We start from the raw sequence: 24130 nt of genomic DNA, 5'->3' as shown, positions 1-24130 counted from the left end.
ATCAACCGTTTGTTGAGCTGTACACTATCGTTTTTCAGGGAATCGTTCTCCCAAGATGAACATTTTCACAGAAAATCTGCAACACCGAAGCTGCAACGTCCACATTTCACAAAATTGTATCTATTCAGCATTTTGATTTCGAGACACAGGAGCCAAATAAAAATTCACCGCTTCCATCGATAATTTTTAAACGTTGGAAATAACCACTCACTTCGCCCCTCCGCTGTTTTAAATTGCGTCTACCCACTGTTACCACAAACGCATAAAATTCGCAGTCCAGTCATCACCTCTACACGAATTTAATTATGGAGCTCAGAGTGCATTAAACTTCTATCAACCGAGGGATTCCGTTTCCCTTCTTCCTGCAAAAACCAATCTGAAACTTGTTGCGCTATAATTAAAGCCATAAAGTTCAGAGACCAACCGCGCTTTAGGGTCGCTAAAAATAACTTCAATTTCTTATTCCACGTGCGAGCTACTAATTTAGCGGGCTGCTCTCTAATCAATCTCTGAATCGCGTCCGGAACTGTTCGTCTGAAGACATTTCCATGTGTCATATTATCAAAAAGGTGATCCAAATTATTCAGCTGAAAACATTTTATGTCAATTTCATAAATTGAAATCTATATATAGATACATCAGCTTGTAAAAAAGTAAAGCTGTATCACTTTTATTTTCCCATAGACAATTCCTTTCTATCCTAGCCAGGCTCGGACAATTCCAAACAAGCAGCATCCTAACATACTCACCCCGATCCTCCCTCAATTAATCCTTCCGCTATCAACTGACAACCACATCCGAGCAAAACAACCCTCGGGGAGCGCCCCCAGCGTACGCTACCAACGACGATCTATTAGGTGGGCAAATAAGATCGGTGTCGTTTCATTCGATCGGTCTCGTAATTTAGTTCAAACTATACTGTATTCCCGTTCTCGATTACAAAATTGCCTGCGGAAAATCATAACGCACCATAAAAATGAAAATTCCATATGATAACTCAAATCGAAAATGATCAGGGTGATGTAGTACAATGAAGAGTCAACCGATGTCAACTTCTGTCAATTCATTGACAGAATATATTGATCAACGTGGGTTTGTTTAAATCGGACATTTTGCATGCAACAGCCTGACAAGAAAAATGCTCCGCGTCCTAATAAAGATCGAATCAACCCCCGGGCTAACCGATCCGAATACTATAGAGGGGTGCTGTTCCAGGGGGATGAGGTTAGAGGGGGTAAATGAAACTCTCGTCAGGATCCGCGTGCCACCCCCTCTGCCCCTGGCGAAATGGCGGAACGAAGTCGTGTACCCCCACTCTGGCCGATCCGCCGGACCGAGAGGGTAGGCGAGAACCACCCGTAAACCACCCTCGAGCCACCCCCCTCGAGCGGAGCACGCCGCTTCTGTCTCTCCTGGCACGGAACGCGGAACCAGTCGCAGTTTCGAGCCACCTAGCAGCCCGAGTCGACCGAGGCGATCGAGGCGATCGAGGATCCACACCTGGCGACACCCGGCCGACACCTGCCGCGAGTCGACCACCTGGAGATCGTGCCGGAAAACCCTTGGCCATGAGCTCGGCCCCGGAAGCATGCAGGTGGGTCGCCAGAGAGGTTCATCGCGCGTCCTCGCCGTCGCCAAAGCGACCCTGTTTTCCACCTGCCATCCCCCGAATGGACCTCGCGATTTTTCACCGTGCTGCCCTCGGCTCACCTCGATTCTACACCCCCCTGGGTGCTGATTGTGCTGATTCTTCCGCAAAGTGTGTGATCTGTGCAGACTGTTCTCGATACTGTTTTTGTTACTCTTTTCTGTAGGACTTTGGTGAATTTTTTTAATTTTTTGAATGGCAAGTTCCTTTTGATCAGGGGATTTCGCTCGTTGAGATTTTGCAGAGTTCGGGGAGCTCTTCGTGGTGCTTGTCGAGCTCCGTTTATGAGAATCTGGTGTTCTGCTCGAGTTTGACAGAGTTTGACAAGGTCTGATTGAGTATGATAGTGCGTTGGTTGAAGAGCAAGATTGTTTTGATCGGGGGTTGTGAGGGTGTGGAGGGTGATTGCTTATTGAGGGTTTGGTGTTCTGCTAAAGTTTCATAGAGTTTGATAGGGTTTCGGAGAGTATGATACAGTTTGATAGGTCTCGAGGCTTTGCTTTGCGAAGGGATTTTTAATAAAGTGTAAGAGTCAGTTGCTATATTAGAATTTGTGTACCCTCTGATGAATTTTTGACGAAGTGAGTTTGATGAAGATTGAAGGAGTTTGGGTTTGAGTCTGCTTCGCTTTGGGTGTCTAGAGATTTTTAATAGAGTTGAATCAGTTGCTATATTAGAATTTGAGTACCCTCTGATGAATTTTTGACGAAGTGAGTTTGATGAAGATTGGAGGAGTTTGAGTTTGAGTCTGCTTCGCTTTGGGTGTCTAGAGATTTTTAATAGAGTTGAATCAGTTGCTATATTAGAATTTCAGTACCCTCTGATGAATTTTTGACGAAAAGTGAGTTTCGGGTTTGCTGTTCTGATAAAGTTTCATAGAGTTTGATAGGGTGTCGGAGAGTATGATACAGTTTGATAGGTCTCGAGGCTTTGCTTTGGATCTTTGCTTTGCGAAGGGATTTTTAATGAAGTGTAAGAGTCAGTTGCTATATTAGAATTTGTGTACCCTCTGATGAATTTTTGACGAAGTGAGTTTGATGAAGATTGGAGGAGTTTGAGTTTGAGTCTGCTTCGCTTTGGGTCTCTAGAGATTTTTAATAGAGTTGAATCAGTTGCTATATTAGAATTTGAGTACCCTCTGATCTATTTTTGAGTGAGTTTGATAAAGATTGGAAGAGTTTGAGCTTCATTTTTGGTCTCGAGAGATTTCTAATCGAGTGTATGGATCAGTTATTGCTTTAACGATTTCTGTTTGAAAATTGTTGTTTCCGTTTGTGTGACCTTCGGATAAAATTCTAAAGGACAGGTTTGGCAAAGTTTGGCGTTCAGTTTTGCTTTGAGTCGGACAGAGTTTTGAATAGAATGCTTCATTTGCATGAGTATCCGGAGTTCACTCGTAGTTTTAATTTGCTCCCACCGGTTCTCTATGAAATATGAAGAGGGTTCCCACTCTTTCAGTTTGAATGCATTGTTAAGTTCTCTTTGAACTGTGCTGAATGTAGAAATTAGATTCATTTGCTTTTGATACTGTCTCTCTGAGGCCTGTGGAGTGGAATCATTGTTATCGGTCGTCTAGGAGCCTGTGGCTAACATCATCTTTGCTGAAAGTTGGAGAATCTTTCAATGAAAATCGTAAATATTACATTCGATATACTTCTCAATTTTATCAGTGGACAATAAAAGTTAGGAACCACAAATAGTGAAGAATAAAAATTAGTTCGCAAAATAGGTATAAAAATACTGATAGAATATTTTCCGTCTTCAAATATTGGTTACATCTAAATTAAAATGACGAAGCGAATTCAGTATAAAATAATTCCCTGCATTAAAATTGGTATTATCCTGTTAGAAAATGGCCACAGTACCTGGACCTGTTGACTATCATCTTCCGACTCGACCACCACACATATTTATTTAACTAAACCAACACGATCTCTTAGTTCTACAACTATTTCAAAGAATATCGCGTACAAAATCGATCAGAATATTTTGTTAAACCATACTTAGTATATAGAACGGTCCAGTTTCCGATACTGTGCTCCCAATAACTAGTTGTACAGTACAACAAAATTATTTCAAGAACAAAATACATCATTTGGTACTTCGCTCGTAATTTACAGCTTAATGAAAGAAGTAGTGTGTCACGAGTACATTCGATACCTCGAACCTCGAGTCTAAAAAAAGCATCCACGTTGTCCTTTCTTCCGTGACCATCCCCTTGACATTACTATAGCTCCGGGTCGGCTATAGCTCTCCGGGAACCGGAAGAATGCGGTCTTCCGGCACGGGTCGTTTCCTGCGAAACAATTTATCATTTTCTCTTGCCGACCCATATCCAACATGATTTTCGATTCTGGCTGGATAGTAGGATGAGGAGGGCGAGCTCTATACTGAATTCATCCCCTCGTTTCTTCAGGGGTTACTCGAAAAGAGCCAGATCACCGAGAGTCAGTCACGAAAAGGGGGAGAACACCACCGACGATAGCTATCTGCGATCGTTTTCTCGGTTTCCAGCGAACCGTGAAGGAATCTGGGGTTAGATTGAAAAGAGGGGTGGCTCTTATCAAGACTTTGACTTCTTTTTTATTTTTCCGCCGGGCGTATTCCTTTTGAAAAGCCGTGGCACGAAACCGACAGGACCGCTGATAATTTTAATTAATTTCCGCGCGGCCTGACACTCGACGCCCTACCAACGAGGGGGAGTAATTAATTCTTTAACGCGACCCTACCACGTAGCTTCTTCCTCGAATTTGTTTAGAACGACAGAAATAATAAACATTCTTCCATTAATGGACCTCCAATGGCCGAGCTGTGTTCAAGACAAGCTCGGTAATTTTCATTGAATTAACAATTTCATACAATTTGTTAGATTATGAGCGAGATTGCTGTCGCCTTCGGACGATTCATTAACACTGGAACGACCGAGCAATAAATGCGACTGACGTATATTGCTTTGTAACAGTGACAAGACTGTGCCCATTCAAACTTCATACAACTTTTATTGTAATATAATTCCGATGAAAACATTTTTACAATTTCAGTAATTGTAAAAGAAAAAATTAGGAACCAGTCATTTTGACTGCTCCGGTCGTTCTAGTGTTAAAAAATACTGAACCGTCGATGATTAGTTTCGAAAAGGGATATAAGAAAATTGTCGGTGAAGAGTGAAAGTGAATGAAAAATTAATGTTTAAACATACTGCAATACCGTTGCATAGGTCGCTGAAAAGTTCCAACTTCCCGGCATTACCGAAACGCCGCCCGAATATTTAAATATTTGCCAGACTGTCAAAGTGGGTTGACGACCCACCCCCGAGCACACACGGCCGCCAAAGGGTGGGTAAAAAATCCTCTTTTCGCTTTCGACGATCGCCGACTGGGGGGTGCAGTGTGCAAAAACTTTGCAACTCGAGTCCCTTTGACTTTTCCACCCCCGTCTCGGTCTCTCGGGCCTCGGGTTTCAATTAATCCTCGGACAGTACCGAAATTTTTTCAGCCAACCCCTTGATCGACTTTCCGTGCTTTGGAGACCCACCCTTGACCCACCCGCACACCCTCCCTCCTCGTCGAGTGTCTTCCTATAAAATGGAATCAATGATTAATCCGTTAAATTGCTATTGTTAAATCGTCGATAAAGATTCGCAAGTAGAGTACGATCAACCCTCGTCTGGATTTATCGAATGTAACAATCGGACCGCGGCTCTTTATGCAAAATAAAAATTCTCCACCTCGACCTTAACACTAGGTTTACGGAGCACTAAAAGTGACTATTTTACATTGATTTATAAACAGTAACGAGAATGTGTCTATCTAAATGTTTAGCCATTTTAAAAATAACGTATACCCAACGAAATAAATTTGTTGAATAATTCCTCATGAATGCATCTTTATAATCTCAATAATCGTAAATTAAAGATATTAGAACGTGTCATTTTCACGCGTCCCGTAAACCTAGTGTTAAGGAGAAGTCAATGAAAAATGTATTCCGCCTGCTAGTCGTTTCAATTAGGTCGACGAGAAGAATATTTTTAACCAATCGGAACGAAATTCCTCCCTTTGGCGAACTCGTTCGCCAAATGCCTGCAGAGGTCACGGCGAAATCATCCCCGAAAAATTCATGCTAGGCGGTACCCATTAACCCCGAATTAGGCTCGCGTTGCCCAGGCAAACAGGGTGTGCAGTCGAGCCAGCAGTGGCTCGCATAATCCATTAAAAATTTCACGAGCATGGCAGAAAGGGAGGGGTTTGTGGCGCGGTTAGTATGGTTCGGGGTTGTATAGTGGGGGGGGGGTGGAGGAGGATAGAGAAGTCGGGCGAGAGCCCATAAACGCGGCTAATGATTTGCAAAGCGTGTCGAACGGACAGAGAACGATGTTCGTGACCGTGACTGAAAGATTCTTGGCGGTGACGGCCTTGACACGAGACTTGGTCGATGAAGGGAAAGAAAAAGGGGGGTTGGTTCTCCTTCGTCCGAGCTAAACGGACCAGCGTTTACGCGTGTAAACAGAGTCGCGACGTTCGATTCATTTCCAAGCGTCAATTAACCGAGGCCTCCTCCGCAATCATCGCCTTCCTCTTCAACTAAATCCGTTTCCTTTACTCCTCCCCTTCGGGCATCAAGCAATTAGTGTTACCTCACTTTGATTGGGTGAACCGGCCAGTGCCACGAACGGAGAGAGCACCGACTATAGTAAGCAGAGCTTCATGCGAAATCAATCATTTGTCAGCTAAGTAAACATTTATTGCACTCATTAATGATGCTAACATGTCCAAAGTAATATCTGCCCACTGTTTCACATTGCACCTACTCGTTTTTGCCCTAAACGCATAAATCCCGCAGTCTAATAATAAGTATATACTGTGGATCTGTAAAAAAAATTGTTTAACACTAGAAATACCGAAGGAGTCAAAATGACTTGCTCCTAACTTTTTCTTACAGAAATAATGAAATTATAAATACGTTTTCACGGGGAAATTTTTTAATAAACTTCTCTGTCGAAGTAGATATTCAAACAAAACTGGTACGAAATCTAAACAAATGCAAGTGTGTTGTTATTATAAGGCAATGTATGCCAGTTGCATTTACTGCTTGGTACTTCTAGTGTTAAATCCATAAACCAATCATTTGTCAGCTGAGTAAACATTTATTGCACTCATTAATGATTCTAACATGTCCAAAGTAATATCTGCCCACTGTTTCACATTGCACCTACTCGTTTTTGCCCTAAACGCATAAAACCCGCAGTCTAATAATAAGTATATACTGTGGATCTGTAAAAAAAAAATTGTTTAACACTAGAACTACCGGAGGAGTCAAAATGACTTGCTCCTAATTTTTTCTTACAGAAATAATGAAATTATAAATACCTTTCCATGGCAAAATTTTTTAATAAACTTCTCTATCGAAGTAGATATTTAAACAAAACTGGTACGAAATCTAAACAAATGCAAGTGTGTTGTTATTATAAGGCAGTGTATACCAGTTGCATTTACTGCTTGGTACTTCTAGTGTTAAATCCTTAAACCAATCATTTGTCAGCTGAGTAAACATTTATTGCACTCATTAATGATTCTAACATGTCCAAAGTAATATCTGCTCACTGTTTCACATTGCACCTACTCGTTTTTGCCCTAAACGCATAAAACCCGCAGTCTAATAATAAGTATATACTGTGGATCTGTAAAAAAAAATTGTTTAACACTAGAACTACCGGAGGAGTCAAAATGACTTGCTCCTAATTTTTTCTTACAGAAATAATGAAATTATAAATACCTTTCCATGGCAAAATTTTTTAATAAACTTCTCTATCGAAGTAGATATTTAAACAAAACTGGTAAGAAATCTAAACAAGTGCAAGTGTGTTGTTATTATAAGGCAGTGTATGCCAGTTGCATTTACTGCTTGGTACTTCTAGTGTTAAATCCATAAACCAATCATTTGTCAGCTGAGTAAACATTTATTGCACTCATTAATGATTCTAACATGTCCAAAGTAATATCTGCTCACTGTTTCACATTGCACCTACTCGTTTTTGCCCTAAACGCATAAAACCCGCAGTCTAATAATAAGTATATACTGTGGATCTGTAAAAAAAAAATTGTTTAACACTAGAACTACCGGAGGAGTCAAAATGACTTGCTCCTAATTTTTTCTTACAGAAATAATGAAATTATAAATACCTTTTCATGGCAAAATTTTTTAATAAACTTCTCTATCGAAGTAGATATTTAAACAAAACTGGTAAGAAATCTAAACAAGTGCAAGTGTGTTGTTATTATAAGGCAGTGTATGCCAGTTGCATTTACTGCTTGGTACTTCTAGTGTTAAATCCTTAAACCAATCATTTGTCAGGTGAGTAAACATTTATTGCACTCATTAATGATGCTAACATGTCCAAAGTAATATCTGCCCACTGTTTCACATTGCACCTACTCGTTTTTGCCCTAAACGCATAAAACCCGCAGTCTAATAATAAGTATATACTGTGGATCTTTAAAAAAAATTGTTTAAATTAATTACAAAGAGCAGCAGCCGAATAGAAGCTTCATTCTTGCTTTTTTCTGTTAGCAAAGTTCACTGGCCGGGGATGTTGAAAAATGAAGATCATTGAAAACTTTTCACTCTCCAGGCGCGAGAGTTTTCCCCGTAAATTTATAATTCATCGAGTTTGCGATAGCGCATCGTCGTTGCGGATATTCTCCGGAGGTAGACCGGTCGAGATTAATTAATTACGGCAGTTTCAACTTGGTAAAAATGTCGCGAGCCGCGCGATTAATTTATCGCTGTCTGTCTCTTTCCGTTCTTAAAATAACAGGTATCCCGATGCAATATCCGACGAAGCTGTTCCTTTAAAAGTTGAATTTGAAGGTTAGTTATTTTTTAACGAGCATCCTCAATTATGCTTGCTAATGGCATCGGGAACCATGTATTATGTATCCGTTTTTAAATTTCGTGTTCGAGGCCATTAATCTTTAAACGCTGACACGCGTGCGGATTTGTTTTCGGCGGTTCGTGTTTCATTGAAAAGTTCGGAGGTTGAAAAGTATGTGACGGGTTGCAGGAAAATAATGGGAGAATTGCATCACCCTCTGCACCGACGGACGTATATTTAGGCTAAATTTACACGAGCGATATTCCGCGTATATCGCGGCACACGAGCCGTCAGTTATTTCACTCGAATTGTTTGCAAACGATGAATTTGCCTGGCACGTTTGTTCCGTCTGCTCGGCCGTGTATGGTTAACTATTATATCGATAACTGAAGCATGATAGTTGCAGGGAATCCTCGCCGCGAGTCATTACAATTCTCGACTGTTCTCCAATTAATTAATACTCTCCGATCAACCTCGGGTTATCAATAAAATGTAATTTTACTTTTAATTATAGAACTGTGCCCGCGGTATGCGTAAACTACAGAGGTCAAATTTATTAATAAATGTTCAAAGCGTATTATAAAGTGCATAAACTTCGCGCGGAGGAAAAACTTGGTTCGTACATTTTTAGCATGTGCAAATCTGAACGTGTAAAATTTATTTATGGGTTTCTCAGGACTGCACCGGTCATTCAAAATCAATTGCCGGACAGAATAGGGATGACCGAATGTCAATTTCGCAAATACAAATACACGCGAAATGGCGTAAAGTCAATTTTGGCTACGTAAAATGATTCAAAGTAAATTTTCACCGCGCAGAACGGCCGGAAAGGAAGTTTCGGCGGCGCGTGAACCTCAAAGGAAACTTCCAAAGTGAATTTCAGTTCCTATTGACTCCGGCAGGGCCGCGGAAGTTTATAATTATTCGAACGAGTCTGTCGTTCCCTTCTGGGAGGAAGTATGCGAGCAACACGGCCGGAAAGGATTATGCAAATTCGCGCTTTTGTATTGACAGTTGGCGTCCATTGTCGGGGGTCGTTTTTTCCCACGGAAAAAAGGCCTGGACCCTGGCCAAAATTCTTGTTCTACCGGTTCCGTGTCGCTTTGTTCGCCGCAGTTCCAACCCTCCGAATAAAAACGTCGCGGAAGGGTGTGCGAAATAAGAAAAGGAAATCACGTTCTCCCTTTCTGCTTCCCGGCATCGGGACACGAAAATTCTCGAAACGAAGCGTCAAGAGGCGCAAAAATTTATTCCTTTCTTCCTTTTCTAACCCCCGCGGCCCCTCTGATGTCAAAGGGAACCATTGTTGCCATTAAAATACACCAACAACGGAGAATATGCAAACTAAATTGTATCGGACGTTCTGTCCAGAAGGAAATTGACTTTGTTCGATTTGTTTTGAATTTTTGAAATTGCATTTCAGCAAATAAAAGAGTTCTATGGCCGGGGGAATGTTTTCCGAAGCAATGCGCGCGCAGCGCCAAAAATAGCTCGAACGCAAACAATAAAATAAAATACAAAATTTATTTTTTTTTTTTTTCTTTATTTTAATCCCTTCGTCGAAGGTCGAGAAAATTTATTACGATATTTTGCATCGAGTTTTATGAATTTTCATTTTATATTTCAGTGCGACAGGAGAAAAGATTTTTTAGATTGTGGTATGTCGGTCGAAACAATAGCCGCAGAACGCTGAAAAAAACCACTCCGTCGCGATACTTCCGACTTCGATATCGATTCGACCCCGACCATTTCTCTTTCTCGTATTTTTTTTTCTGTTTGCGGATGGGGAAACTTTTCGCCAACCCGCAACATTGCAAAAAAAAAAAAACTGTGGTTCCTTTAACCCTGATTGGGAATCATGGTCGAGCGGTTGCCGCGTCATTATTTTGCGGTGGGTGGTGCTAAAGTTTTCGCGATTGTCAGCTATCATCCCCTATTATGCATAATGGGTCTTCGCGAAGAAATAGAAATTGGCTTATTATCCTGACTATGGCAAAATAATCGATATTTACCCGTGCAATTTTATTTTTTATTTTCTGGGTTTTTCCTCTCGACAATTTTCAGTGTCCTATTTGTGGATACACGTGGGGATGAATATTAAATATATTTATTAATTTAGAATTAATAGGGTTATTAATTTAGAATTAATAATTGTAAACACACGGTGTTCTCAATTTTGGGTTAAATATTTTTCCCCGTTGGATTCGCAATTTGTTTCCGAAAGGCGCGGCATATGTGGGTGACCTAATTATTTACCCAGGTTTTAAAGTGAATGTTTATATATTCATTGCACCAAATTTGATTAGGATCTCTAAAATCCAAAAAAGTTGTAGGACTACTCAATATTTAATTTTTTTCAATTTTTATTTCATTAACACTAGGTTTACGGAGCACTAAAAGCGACTATTTTGCATTACTTCATAAAAATAACAAGAACGTGGTACCCACATTTTTAGCGACATTTAAAAAATAATATATACCCGAAGAAATAAATTTGCTAAATAATTTCTCACGTATGCATCCTTAGAATCTGAATAATATTAAATTAAAAATATTAGAACCCGTCATTCTGACGGGTCCCGTGAATCTAATGTTAAGTAACTTACAGTTTGATTTCATGGAATTTTTGATGTTTCTAGTTTGGCAGTGAAAGTGTTAAGGCGGTATCGGTTTCCTGGATTATTTCGAGAGATCGGATGCTCATTAAGCTGCTGTTTACGCGGAGGCGATGAAGGTCATCGGGCGGTTCTTTGTAACGCGATGACGTCGGAACAGACGCACGAAGGGATGTGCAACAGTTCACCGGCAATATTTATCACGGCTGGCGATAATAAAAGTGCAAGGTTCAGTCATTCTTGACGGTGCATCCACGGTCTCTTTCGAACCTATTCTTCACACGTGACAAATCTCTGATAAATAGGTTCGACCTTATCGTAAACCTTCTATAGTGTGCAACGCGAGTGCTGAAGCTGTGAAACAACGACTCGGGTGGTTATTTATTAGCAAAGGAAGTCTGCTTGCTTGATAAGCACAATAACATTGCGTCGAAATCTTCCGCGCAGAAACGATTATAATTAGTACACTCTAAAACAGTACATTCAATAATTAGTCCGCGTAAAATAGAACGATAGTAAACGCTTCCAACATTCTAATGCGCAAATTGCATTTGGCTATCATTCATTTTATTAACTGAAAAATAACTCGTAGAAAGGAACTACTACCTGCAATTTTAAAATGCATTTGAGCAAAAAACTCCGACAGGTGTTAACAAATTCCGAACAATTTTAACACTTTGACTGGCCAACTAAAGTCTCAAAAATTCCATGAAATCAAAGAAAGTTGTTTAGTGAAATAAAAATTGAAAAAAATGAAACGTATGATATTGAGTAGTCCTCCAACTTTCTTGCATTTCACAGATCCTAATCGGTACAATGAATCTATTAGCGTAAAAATTCATTTTAAAAACTGGACAAATAATTCCGTCACCCACATACGGGGAGTCGACGTGTTAATAAAAAAAAAAAACATTCTGATGCATTATACGGGACGTTCCAAAGAAATCGAACTAATCGAATAATCGATTATTAGAATCGCTAGACAGAGCAAGCAACTTTTACGAAGAAATTGCCTTGATCTTTCGGAAAGAGAAGATCGTAATTTTCTTTCTATTGGCACTACTATATCCATCGTTGTTTTTTCGACGACAAACAATAGCCACCGTTGGTCCCCGGCCGTTCGACGAAATTTTCTTCGGTGACTCCATCAATTTTTGATGAGGCAAGCTCGCAGAATCGACGAACCGCGATCCAATCGTTGCCGCAATCTCCGATGGCTATTTATATTCTCCTCGTGACTCTTTTTCCTCGTACATTTTCTATCACGACAGAGTCCGACGTGTATGCGCTAATATTGTATGTGTATAATAAATAAGAAAGTAAAATGCACGCCTCGGTTTCACCGGATCAATTATTCCGCGTTCCCGGCGACACGGTTTCGACAGACGATTTATTTTTCCGTTCACTCCGCGGGGTAAATGAAATCATTAAATTGCTTTCGCTCGTAAAGCCGTTCGAGTACTCTCCAGTGCTTTCTGCTCGAGCACATGTGTGACTGTTGTGATCAATATTTCATTGATTCCACTTCAGCTGCGCTTTGTCCATCGCTCGAAGATCTTCTGGATCCAAACAATTTTATGCGACATAAAAATCGTCTGACTTAACTACCGAGCTGTAAAGAAAACTTACGTATATTCCTTTATAATAACAGCAGAATCGAATTTATTCAGATTTGATAGAATTTTCATGGCACTAGAGAGGTATACCAGAAAAAGTTTCCCGATAAAATATTTCGATAAATTTACAAATTGTAAAAGAAAGTAGCTTAGTAATTTTCTTTTTAAACATTTTTAACGAAATAATGCAACAGTATATTTAAATTCGTTTCACTGTTTCGCAGTGATCTATAAATTTTCGCCACATGCACAAAATCCGCAGTGATAATCTGCATGATTTCAAAGACCGTTTAATAATCTCGATAATCGAGTGCCGAACAAGTGAATTTTCACTACTATTTTTATCACGCCTCGTCAAGAAACCATGTTCCAGTGATTAGACTCGCGGCGGAGCCATAACAGGTTCGCAATAATCGGGGCCGCGATTCACTGGACAAGTAAGCGTTAATAAATTATCCATCGGCGGCCGACGAGCAGACAAACGGCCGCATAAATCAGTAAATGACTGAAACGCAGCTGTTTACCAAAGACGCGGATCGAACGGCGCGCCATTGTTCGAGCGAACGACACTAAGCTGCAGCGGCGCTAAGTCGATAAGCTGATTCGAGTTTCCGGCTTCGTTGATCTAATACTTCCTGTTCCGGCTGCGTCCTAGGCTTCGATGGCCAACGGAAAAGCAACCGGTCGTTAAAAAATTTCTCCGCTCGAGCGTCCCTGGAACGATCGAAGATACACATTTCCGGTATAGTTCGCGCGAAATTAGAAATTATCGCGCGTTCACTGATCGATTCGGCCCAGTGACAGGTCTAACGTGACGCGAGGAGAGTTACCTGTCCGTGCGAGTGACAACGCCGATGGGAAATGGCATTATCGGAACGGGAGAACGCGATTATGTCAGCCCCAGACGACCACGCGGCGACTCAAGAAATAAAGATGCATATTTCAACGAATAATGTAGAAATTAATTTAGTACCTCACTGTGACCGTCGAGAGCTCGATTTAAAGGCGGGAGCTCGAATACTCAAATCCACGTTGGTTTGAGTCGTTAAACAAATTTTTTAATTTTTCTTGACGAGAATTTCAATTTCCAAATTTTCGAAACGAAAAGGCATGTTCACTTTCTCGCCCGTTAGACAATGTCAACAAATTTTGTCTGGAGGAACGAACAATGGCTTTTCGAAAGTGGGAGGTTCAAGCTTTAAGCTCACTTTCTTGTGAACACGGGCAATTGTTGAAGGGGAATTTACATGAATTTTGCACGTCAGTGGAAAAGATATATTTTTTTTTTTTTTTGTCAAACTTCAATTTCTAGAATCAGAATTGGGCACTCAGAAATAACCCATTCATTTTTGTCAAATAAGAAAGAAAATACGATCTGCGATATATGTAAAGTACCAATTAACATAGTCCACCTAATAATAGAATGCAAAAACTATGAGAATGAAAGGAAAAATGCTAAGTTGCCTGGATCCTTACCCGTTCTGTTAAGTTCTAAGGAGTATATCGCCGGTCTTGCCAAGTATATCAAGGATACAAATTTGTATAATATATTGTAAGAAAATGTACCGTGTTGCTAATGACCTTTGATGTTGAAGCAACATTAAATAATTAAATTATATATATTTATTTGGTTGATTTTGCACGTCGAGGAAGGTGATCAGGTGGATCGTGTTGTTGCAGAAGCCACTGAGAGAGCTGGGCCGACTGTGCCTCGGTACAGGTGAGCAGAGCAACGTCACGGCGGAAGTTTGCACGGAGACGCGCAGCGGACTTCCTCTTTTGCAAGTATGGCCGAGCGATTCGCCGAGGGGCGAGGCCGACGGGCAGGCACAGGCCTTCGTCTTCCCCGATGTCCAGGAAAACGTCAACGACAGCGGGATCGAGTCCATACAGGTACCAATCACTGGAACCAGTTCCGTAGGTACCAACAAGACAATCTTCATTAAGCTTCGAAACGATTCCGAACAATTCTCGCTTTCACTTTGCCAATTCGCTTTTGCACCCGTAACATCTCCTGCCTGAAACACTCAAAAGACTCCGAGTTTTAACCCTTAGCACTCGAGTGGTGACTCTGAAGCACCACTAGAAATTGTTGTGGCCATATTTCAAGGAAATTACAACAAATATTACAAAATATTTGTTAGATCACAAAATTTCTATTCAACAGATTACTAAACATTTAAATATTATATGTGGAAATCGAATCAGTTCCGTATGAATAAAATGAAAATATTCTAAGACGGAAGAAAAATTTAGTTTTAGAATGAAAATAGCGCCGAGTGCAAAGGGTTAATGAAACGCAACGCAACGCAACAGCAAAGAATTCCGAACACATTTTCGTTGTCCAGAAAGAGATCGGATTATTTTCATAATCTTAAGTCTTCTATAAAAAGAAATTCGAAAACGGAGTAAAGAGATAGTTTCATAAGGAGTTGATTATGAAATTATTAGGGGTACCGATAAGTAATCGATTATTTGCAAAGAGCTTGTTTTGCCTTCAGTTCTGTACCGATCGTTGAACAGGAAACACGTATTCTTTTACAGTTTTCGGTAAAGCAGCCTGTGCTCAAAATATTCTAAAAAGTATCATTTTCTTTTACAACCCTGTAATAAAATGGCGGCGTCCGTACCGTCCGAGGAAAGATGGCAAACTGTTTTGATTTACGGGACCCGTCAAAATGACGGATTCTAATATTTTTAATTCACGAATATTGAGATTGCAAACATGGATCCATGAGGAATTATTTAACAAATTGATTTCTCTAGGTATACATTATTTAAAAAATGGCTACGGATTTTCATAGATATATTAATGTTATTTTTATAAGGAATTGTAAAATAGCCATTTTTAGTGCTCCGTAAACCTGGTGTTAACCTTGAATTTACTACAAAGTTTGTTTTAGACTTCAAAGTAATTGATTACTTATGGGTCCTCAATACAGTTTTGTTCCGATATAGGGCGACGGTGTTTGTTCCGCAATAAGAAAATCGCTATCGTCCCCTCTTCTTCTTCTTTTACCGCTCAGCCTCAGAATTATTTTTCCAACGAAATATACAGGGTGGTTGGTAACTGGTGGTACAAGCGGAAAGGGGGTGATTCTACGCGAAAAAAGAAGTCGAAAATATAGAATAAAAATTTTCGCGTTTGAGGTTTTGTTTTCGAGAAAATCGAATTTAAAGATCGGTCGGGTTCGCGTGCTTTGGTATGCGCAGGAAGTAGAATTGGTAGGTCATGATCAGACGCAGCAGACAATTCCTATCGAATAACACGGGCATTGGCTGCATTTTCAAACTCAATGTTCTCGAAAACGAAGCTTCGGATGAAAAAATTTTATTCCATATTTTCGACTTCTTTTTTCGGGTAGAATCACCCCCTTTCCGCTTGTACCACCAGTTACCAACCACCCTGTATAACTCGAGAGAACAAAGTCAAGTTGCACCCTGATCCGAAATATGGCGGAAAGCCGATCCCAAGGCTTCGCGTTATATCGCGAGATGACTTCATAGCGATGCTTGAGACCTTGAGATTTTAATTCGAGCGTTTCGAGTAGTTTAACGAGTTCCGAGCAAAAGGAGTATACGTTGTGTATTGCTTCGCGGCTCGAGACAGCTTGCCAAGGATGTTTGTTGTCTTCCGAAGGCATCACCGTCGCCATGCGGCGTCGCGAGCACTAGTCCAGCGGTGACGCCTCAGCAGTCCCGTCGCGCCAGTCTGCTGCATCCGGACCATGCTCGACTGCAGCTGCACCATTTGCATCACAACCACCACAATTCCGGGACTAAGAGTCCGCCGACACCGGACCGCACGTCCATCGACGAGGAACCACCCCCGCTTCCGCCGAGTCCGTCGAGTTCAACCACCAGCAGCCTTCGCTCGATGCCTAGCTCTGCAATCACATCGATGCACTCGCAGGACAGGAGGCGTAGCAGCAGGTACACCCCTAATTTCACACTGAAACTACCGTGGCACCAAACGTGCCGCTAATCTCCCACCTTCCCTTACAAAAATAATTAGGACGACCCTTCAGATTTTTAGCAATTTGTATAAATCGAGCTGTTTGTTCAGTGGAAAAGTAGCGCGAGTCAATTTGCTTGGAAATTATTTGCAACATTCAACTGTGAAAAATGAATGTAAGAACATCTGTGGAAAATGAATATTTTTGTTTCCCGGGGTGAATCGATTCATAGCAAAAGAACGGCACGCATCACGCCCATAGAATGTCCAGAAATAGAAGCAGCCCTCCGATTCGACCTTTGTTCCGCGATCTGGGCGCAGATACTTTCCAAAAGAAAGTACCGTCGGCGATCTTAATGTTCATAGTCCCGCGATGTCATTCCCCGCGTGTAAATCATGCCCGCGTTAACTGTGTATACAAGGTGTTTCAGAAACAAGCAATTCAGGCGGCCTGTTTTAAATGCCACGCTCTGTGTATCTGTGCACGAAGCAAGTAGAATTGGTCGATCATGGTCAGACGCGTCGGTCCTGCGATTCTCTCGAGAACGACTCGTCGGACGAAAAGATTTTATTCCTTCTTTAAGACTTGTTTTGTTACGTAGTATGGTCGCCTGGAAGTTCGTACCAGGATTTCGGAAACGCTCCGTGCATTAGACGGGCATCTATCGCCGTGGAATAATATTTGCACGAGGCTTTGTTCTCGTTCAGTTACCCGACCCCCATCTTAATGAAATAATCGATACTGAAACACCTTGTACACTTCGGCGCCCTTGGCATTGATCGTGCTATGGGCTCTCGAGCTCGGCTGCTATCGTACATCAAAAATTCTATCCTTCGACTAATTACCGTGGCCAAGGCCCCTTTTTTCTGCTTGCCAGAAGTCACAAGCAACGAAAGCTGTACACAGTGTCCGATGAAAATTTCTCGAAGGGTTAGAAATTAATTGGGAAGCCCTCGACAGCGAATCGCTAGATTAGAGTTCACAGGAAAAGTCATTAGAGAAATTTCAGGACACTCTTATATTATTTCCAGGCGTTCCAAGACGAGTAAAACAATTTTTTGGCCTTAGACAGCGGATGTTTATGGAGAATAAAAATTGTTTCTGTAAGAAACCAGAGTCACTTAGGAATTTTACTTTCTGTCGCTTCCACGGTCTCAAAATCATAGTGAAAACAAAGACATGGTTCGGAATCGGGTCTCTGGTGCTTCAAACAGAAGTGCCGGGGGTCCGTAGCAATTTATGCCAACATTTTCATAGAAATGAGAGGAAGGGGAAGGAGCTCGGGGCAACAGATCGTCGGGATAGAAGGTTTCCCGAAACAATGAGGAAGAGCAATTTCGAGGAAGAGCTGTCTCGTCATCGGATCGGGTCTGTCCCTTTCTTCGCAGCCGGAGAGAGAAAGTGGCCGACGTCTGATGACTGAGACCCCTGTCGTTACGTCGCGGGGAAAGTGTAGCTAGAAATAATCCCTTCGGGCTGATGTGTTCCCACGTCGGACTTGGCTCGTGTCAAGGCGCGAGCGACCCTGGCACCATGCAAATACGACGAGCAGCCACCCCGAGCACGTGGCGACCCACCACACCCTTTCATGCACACCGACCCTCAATCATGCAAGCTGGAGAAAATTTCTATCTCTGTTAATTTACATTATTAATCAGAAGCAGGACGATTTTAGGAGCCTTTCTTATTCCCTAGAACGAGAAACATTTTTAGAAACTGCCACATATCGTTCACAGAGATTCTGACAAAATCAGAGCAATTTAATTAACACTAGAACGTAAAATGACTGGTTCCTAATTTTTTCTCTCACAATTACTGAAGTTATACAAATTTTTTCATCAGAATTTTTTGAGTGAACTTTTTCATTGAAGCACACATTAGAATACAAATGGTATTAGGTTTGAATAGATGTAGTCTTGTCATGATTGCAAAGCAATATTTATCAGTTGTTTTTATTACTCGGTAGTTCTAGTGTTAACCCCTTCCCGTGCCATTTAGCTCGACGAAATCCGGACCCAAGGGATAGGGGTCGACGCGTGGTAAACAGACAAGAGTGATGTTCGAAAACAATTGCGATACTAGCCGAAATACCTGTGATATAGTCATTTGTAAATCATTCCGCGAGTCGGACTCGTGATGTTTACGTTTGGTCCGATTTTCAGTCGACGAGTCCTACTCACGATGTTTACGTTTGAGCCATAATCTTCATCACGAGTCAGACTCATTAAAGTACGGGAAGAGGTTAATGAAAGCGAAACTAGACATTTTGAATGTATTATAGGGGATGTTGTTTGAACCCTTTTGAATTCTGAAGATCTCGATAAAATTAGGTTTATCTGGACATGTCGCATTGAAAATGAATATTTGAACCTGATGAAAAATCACTGTCAGTCATATGTGACTGACATGGCAGTTAACGCGTTAATAAAACTACCCTCATAGGGGGTGTTACAATCTGTAAAGAAATGGAACCTTGCTACTTGATTTCGAATCTAATTATAAGTAATTCGTCGCGGACATATTCGGACGAGTATTCGTCCCGGAAGTAAATAGTTGAAGAATCAACGTTAACGAAAGTTACGATTTTTACTGATTCTGAGTTTGGCACGCCTAAACGAATTTTATATGAGTGGAGCCTTAAAATTACAATAGAACGTGATTTCAGCAAAAGTTGAAATTTTGATTGAATTATTATTCAGTTGCGTCACAACCTCTTCTCTGAATTCGTTAAACAACTCTCTCCTACTTACTGCTAAATTTCGGAAACAAACAATTGTGTCACAGTTACAAGTTGCTGAAACAGCGCTTCCTAAAAACGTAATAGTTAGACTGCGGACTTTTACGCAGAATACAATTTTTTAGCAACCACCGGTTCCCCAGTCATGTTCTGTCACAAAGACAGAAATCATTTCTCCTCCCTTCCTCTTCTTTTCCCTTCCCAAACGTTCTCCGGGAAGTACCAAGGGGTGGAACCTTCACCCAGAATCGACCCGACAAAGTACTCGGTTTCAGTTTCATTCGAGAGTCTTTTCACTGGATACGAGTGGCTCCCCTAATGGCAGGAAGTTCGAGGACGAAACGCGGAAAGCAGTCGCTTATGCTCCTGTCTAGAAATGTTTCAGAGTGGCACACGGTGCCGAGAAAAATAGTAGAAACCATCCGTGGAACATCCGCACAATGTCGACATAAAAATTGTATATCCTCTTTTATAAAATCTCGGGCTAGTTAAAATGTAACAACGTATTATACGAATTTTGTTGTTCGTATAGTTCGAGGGGTTGAAATTAGCCTTTCTGTTTGACAGGATTTCATAATAATTTATAATAATTTCCTCTACGACGGCAAAGTGACACATGTAATACTACTAGTTGCCCCAAAATCAGTTTCCCAAAATTCTAATGATCCCCGATTAAAGATCTTCAACTAACTCGACTTCGATCAACAGGTACAGCATGTTCGACGCGTTGGACCTGGAGTACGCCCTTCTAAGGGCCGCAGCACGCGGTTCTGTGGGACCGTACTCTCTCTCGGAGTCCCTGCACAAACTGACCTTGACCCAGAGCCTGGCATTCCCAGCCCTGGCCCGTGGATTAGCATCAAAACAAAGTGTCCCGACCAGACGGCCTCAACAGCACACCGAGAGCGGTTTGAACGCGTTCGCGAAGGTTGTGACCGCGTTGGTTCTCGTTCTGGTTAGCGTGTTGGTCTTCGGGGTCGTGTACAAGTTCGTGAGGACGTGAGGCTGGCTGCTGGTGCCCGATCGACAGTCTGCTTCATCGCAGGAATTCGATCGCTCGGGCGCCGGCGATTCTCTCGACGATTGACTCGGTCGAGCCTGTGAATTCTCCCAGTGATCGGTGTTCGACATGGCGCTGGAAACCCTGGAGATCGTTGACCTTGGCCCTTCCAAGTTGTTTCAGCTGGTTTGAAGTTGTTTGGAGTGGTCCGAGGTGGTTCGAGGACGCTGCAGTCTCTCCAAGAGGGTTGGGAGCGGTGAAGATCCTGTGGAACTCGAGAAGGAACTGGTTCGACAGTGTTTGAGATGGTTTGAAGCGGTCCGAGGTGGTCCGAGGAGCCTGCAGACTGTCCAAGAAGGGTGGGAGCGGTGAAGATCCTGTTAAACTCGAGGAGGAACTGATTCGACAGTGTTTGACATGGTTTGAAGCTGTCCGAGGTGGTTCGAGGAGCCTGCAGACTGTCCAAGGGGATTGGGAGCGGTGAAGATCCTGTTAAACTCGAGAACGAACTGGTTCGACAGTATTTGAGATGGTTTGAAGCGGTCCGAGACGGCTCGAGGATGCTGCACACTGTCCAAGGGGGTTGGAAGCGGTGAAGATCCTGTGGAACTCGAGGACGAACTGATTCGACAGTGTTTGGGATGGTTTGAAGCTGTCCGAGGTGGTTCGAGGTGGCTGCAGACTGTCCAAGAGGGTTGGGAGCGGTGAAGATCCTGTTAAACTCGAGGAGGAACTGCTTCGACAGTGTTTGAGATGGTTTGAAGCTGTCCGAGGTGGTTCGAGGGGGCTGCAGACTGTCCAAGAGGGTTGGGAGCGGTGAAGATCCTGTTAAACTCGAGGAGCAACTGCTTCGACAGTGTTTGAGATGGTTTGAACGTGTTACTAGAGATTATGAAGGTGTGTGACGAGTTTGTAAGAGGTAGAATTATGATTAAGAGTGATGTCGTTGTGAGAGCGGAGAGTTTAAGATTTCTCGAAATCTCTGTGAAAGCGTTCGAAGAAATTTCGGCCTTGACGCGTCACGTGGTATATTTAAGATTATTTGCAAGAGATCGGGCAAAAACCACATGACCAGTTAAGGCTTGAAAGTGTATAGAGGTGTTTGAACAAGTTTAAAGCCCTCAGATAGTCGATATACCATATATTTTGATGCGATAAATTAAGAAATCGATAGAAACGGAGCGAGATCGACGATGATCGATTCATCACGCGTTTGAAGAGGTTTGAAGTTTGTAAACCTCGGGCAAACGATCGATCATACGTTTTGACCGATAAGTTAAGACTTCGGGAACTCCGGAGCGATTGATTCCGATTATGTTTGAAGAAGTTTGGAGAAGTTTGAAGGTGTCCGACCGAGAGTGAACTCCGGAGCACGGCAGAAACGAAGCTTCAAGGTCGAAGGTAATTCTTGAAACGGTCTGAGAACTCGGAATTCGCGGATTAGTCGAAAAGTAGGAAGTAACGAACGAGCTTGACCGGAAACAATAAAAATCGCGGGATCGTTGAATTTTTGGATACGGTGTTGGCGCGAACGAGAACCCGTTCGCGGTTGACGAGCGTTTTTACTGCGAGAACGGCGGAGCAAAATGGCGACGGGGCGCGCGTCGATCAAAGAGTGTTTCGTTCAACAACCGACTATGGAACAACTCGCTTACTATGATTCGCTCGCTTCGAATGAGTCTCGCGAAGGTTCCGAGGCAAATCGGAATGCACCGGGAATTTGATTTCTGTGCCACGTTTATGCGAGAACTCGCAACTTCCGGCAGGGATACCGGCGGCTCTTCAAGCGCTTTACACGATCCTCCACCCGATGACAATCGCGTTCGACGTTTCAGCCCGGAGTTTTCCGCCGGAAACGTCGACAGTCCCGAGGAATCGAGTCGCCTCGGTAATTGGTTGCAGCGGGATCGATGAAATCATCCCGTTCCTGTGGCAATTGCGGCGATTAGGGCAGCTCGATCGAGCGCCCCGCCATTGTGAACGATACTCGAAGCCGGATCCGAGGCATGCAGAACTTTTCCCGGCGACGAAATGTTTCGTCGCTCTGTTGGCGAACTAAAAAAATAATGTGCATTTGAAATCGTTACAGTCTGCTTTTTAAAAGGCCGGACCTGTTATTCGCAATATTTTAAACAACGCTAGATTTTTCAATTTATTTTCCACCTTGAAGAGAACGCGGAGATGCTGGAAATACACTGTGCGTTGTGTTCAACGTTTAAAAATAGTTCTTTCAATCAACAACTATTGTAAGAGTGGAAATGTTTAAAATCATTTTATTCGTTCGCTGGAATATTTTGTTTGAATGTTATGTGAATCAAAATGAGATAAATAGTAGCGTAGGAATTTTAAAAATGATTTTAATCAAGCTTCGACATGTTTGCTTTTATAGAACAATAGTTATTGTATTTGAAGTCGTGCGACACTCGTCAGAATAATATACTGGAAATAGGTACTATTTTATTAGAAGAATTTTGCATTTCAAGTCTCGAAAAAACAGAAGAGGCTATAACGTTAACAAATGGCAATCGACAATCATGAAAAATTGCAACTGACCTATTTCCCCGAATCCAATCTCTAAATAATACAAGAAGCGACGAAACATTTTCGAACAGTCCGGATTCCAGTATTTACACTAATTAAAAATTGACCTTGATCTAAAATAAACGTTATGAATCGCTAAATTAATTCTCGGATTCGAATGATATTCGATCACAATTTTATAAACAAAACGATTGAACGGGGGATTTTTCTCAAGCGTACTGTTGATACATTGCACAAGATAATCGTGAACTGTATATATACACACACGTATATACTATACATTGCAAAAGTCGTACAGGTTGTTTCAAAAGACGCGGCCGACACATGAAAGTAAAAATCGTATCAGTCGTTAACAAATCCAAAAATCAAACAAACAAATAAGTGCTACCTCTGGATTAGGGTACATTGTAGAGATTGTACTCGCACCTTTTGGAAGAACCTGTACGCGAGAAACATTGCGACAAACGCGCGTTCGTTTCTTTGACGTTCTCTGTAGACGTTGTTATGCAACGAACATTGCAAATTATAATTCCGACGAGCGATTACGCTCTTGATCGTCCCCTCTTAATGTGCAACATTGGAGGAGAACCGAGAAATTCTTTTTTACCTGGGGAAAAAAGCCACGATTTTTGAAAACTGAAGCTTTCGAAATACGCTGATATTTTTCCAGAAAACTCTACGAAATTTTTATCCGAAAAAGAAATCGCAATTCGATCACTGTTCTCGCTCGCGTAGATGTACCTACGATTAATCTAGACTCTAATGAAAAATGATTTTCCCCTCTTCGTTTTCTCTACTTTCTATTTTTTCAGAGATATATGTAGAATAAAAATCTGCAAGTTTCCTGCGATCGATCGCTTCCAGCTGTAAATTTCTCGGACGTGTACCAAGGATTCTTTCGGATTTCTTTCGTGCCTTGGCGTTGCTACGTTCTCGATCAGCAATCGAACTCAGCGAATCCAGCGACAGATTGTCTGACCATAACGATCCTCGTTCTACTTGAACCGAAGTGTACTCGACACGATTCACAGAGCGTTACAAATTCCTTGACATTTCATACGAATGTAAGTTTCATATTTTAGCCTACGTTTTAACAACTATTGCGGGTAACGCGCCAGACTGCCTTCACATTTTTATTCTATGCTA

General features: G+C 41.8%; 2 protein-coding genes across 2 annotated transcripts; one reads left to right on the top strand and one right to left on the bottom strand.

Annotated features, from left to right (window-relative positions):
- Window positions 1-1439: 1439 nt before the first annotated feature.
- LOC143356250 (uncharacterized) lies at window positions 1440-20448 on the top strand. The gene is made up of 4 exons (XM_076791772.1): window positions 1440-1594; window positions 14431-14643; window positions 16391-16683; window positions 20152-20448. The coding sequence occupies exons 1-4, from the start codon at window positions 1589-1591 to the stop codon at window positions 20444-20446; spliced, it is 807 nt and encodes a 268-aa protein (XP_076647887.1). The 5' UTR covers window positions 1440-1588; the 3' UTR covers window positions 20447-20448.
- A 31-nt stretch (window positions 20449-20479) lies between these two features.
- LOC143356721 (uncharacterized) lies at window positions 20480-23390 on the bottom strand. The gene is made up of 3 exons (XM_076792632.1): window positions 23373-23390; window positions 21013-21268; window positions 20480-20901 (listed from the first exon to the last, which is right to left on the bottom strand). Exons 1-3 carry the CDS (start codon window positions 23388-23390, stop codon window positions 20480-20482), a joined length of 696 nt encoding a protein of 231 aa, XP_076648747.1.
- Window positions 23391-24130: the final 740 nt, after the last annotated feature.

The sequence above is a fragment of the Halictus rubicundus genome, chromosome 8 (genome assembly GCF_050948215.1).
Source record: "Halictus rubicundus isolate RS-2024b chromosome 8, iyHalRubi1_principal, whole genome shotgun sequence".
Classification (NCBI taxonomy): domain Eukaryota; kingdom Metazoa; phylum Arthropoda; class Insecta; order Hymenoptera; family Halictidae; genus Halictus; species Halictus rubicundus.
The sequence above is the reverse complement of the archived record's forward strand: the minus strand, read 5'-3'. Positions and strand labels throughout refer to the sequence as shown.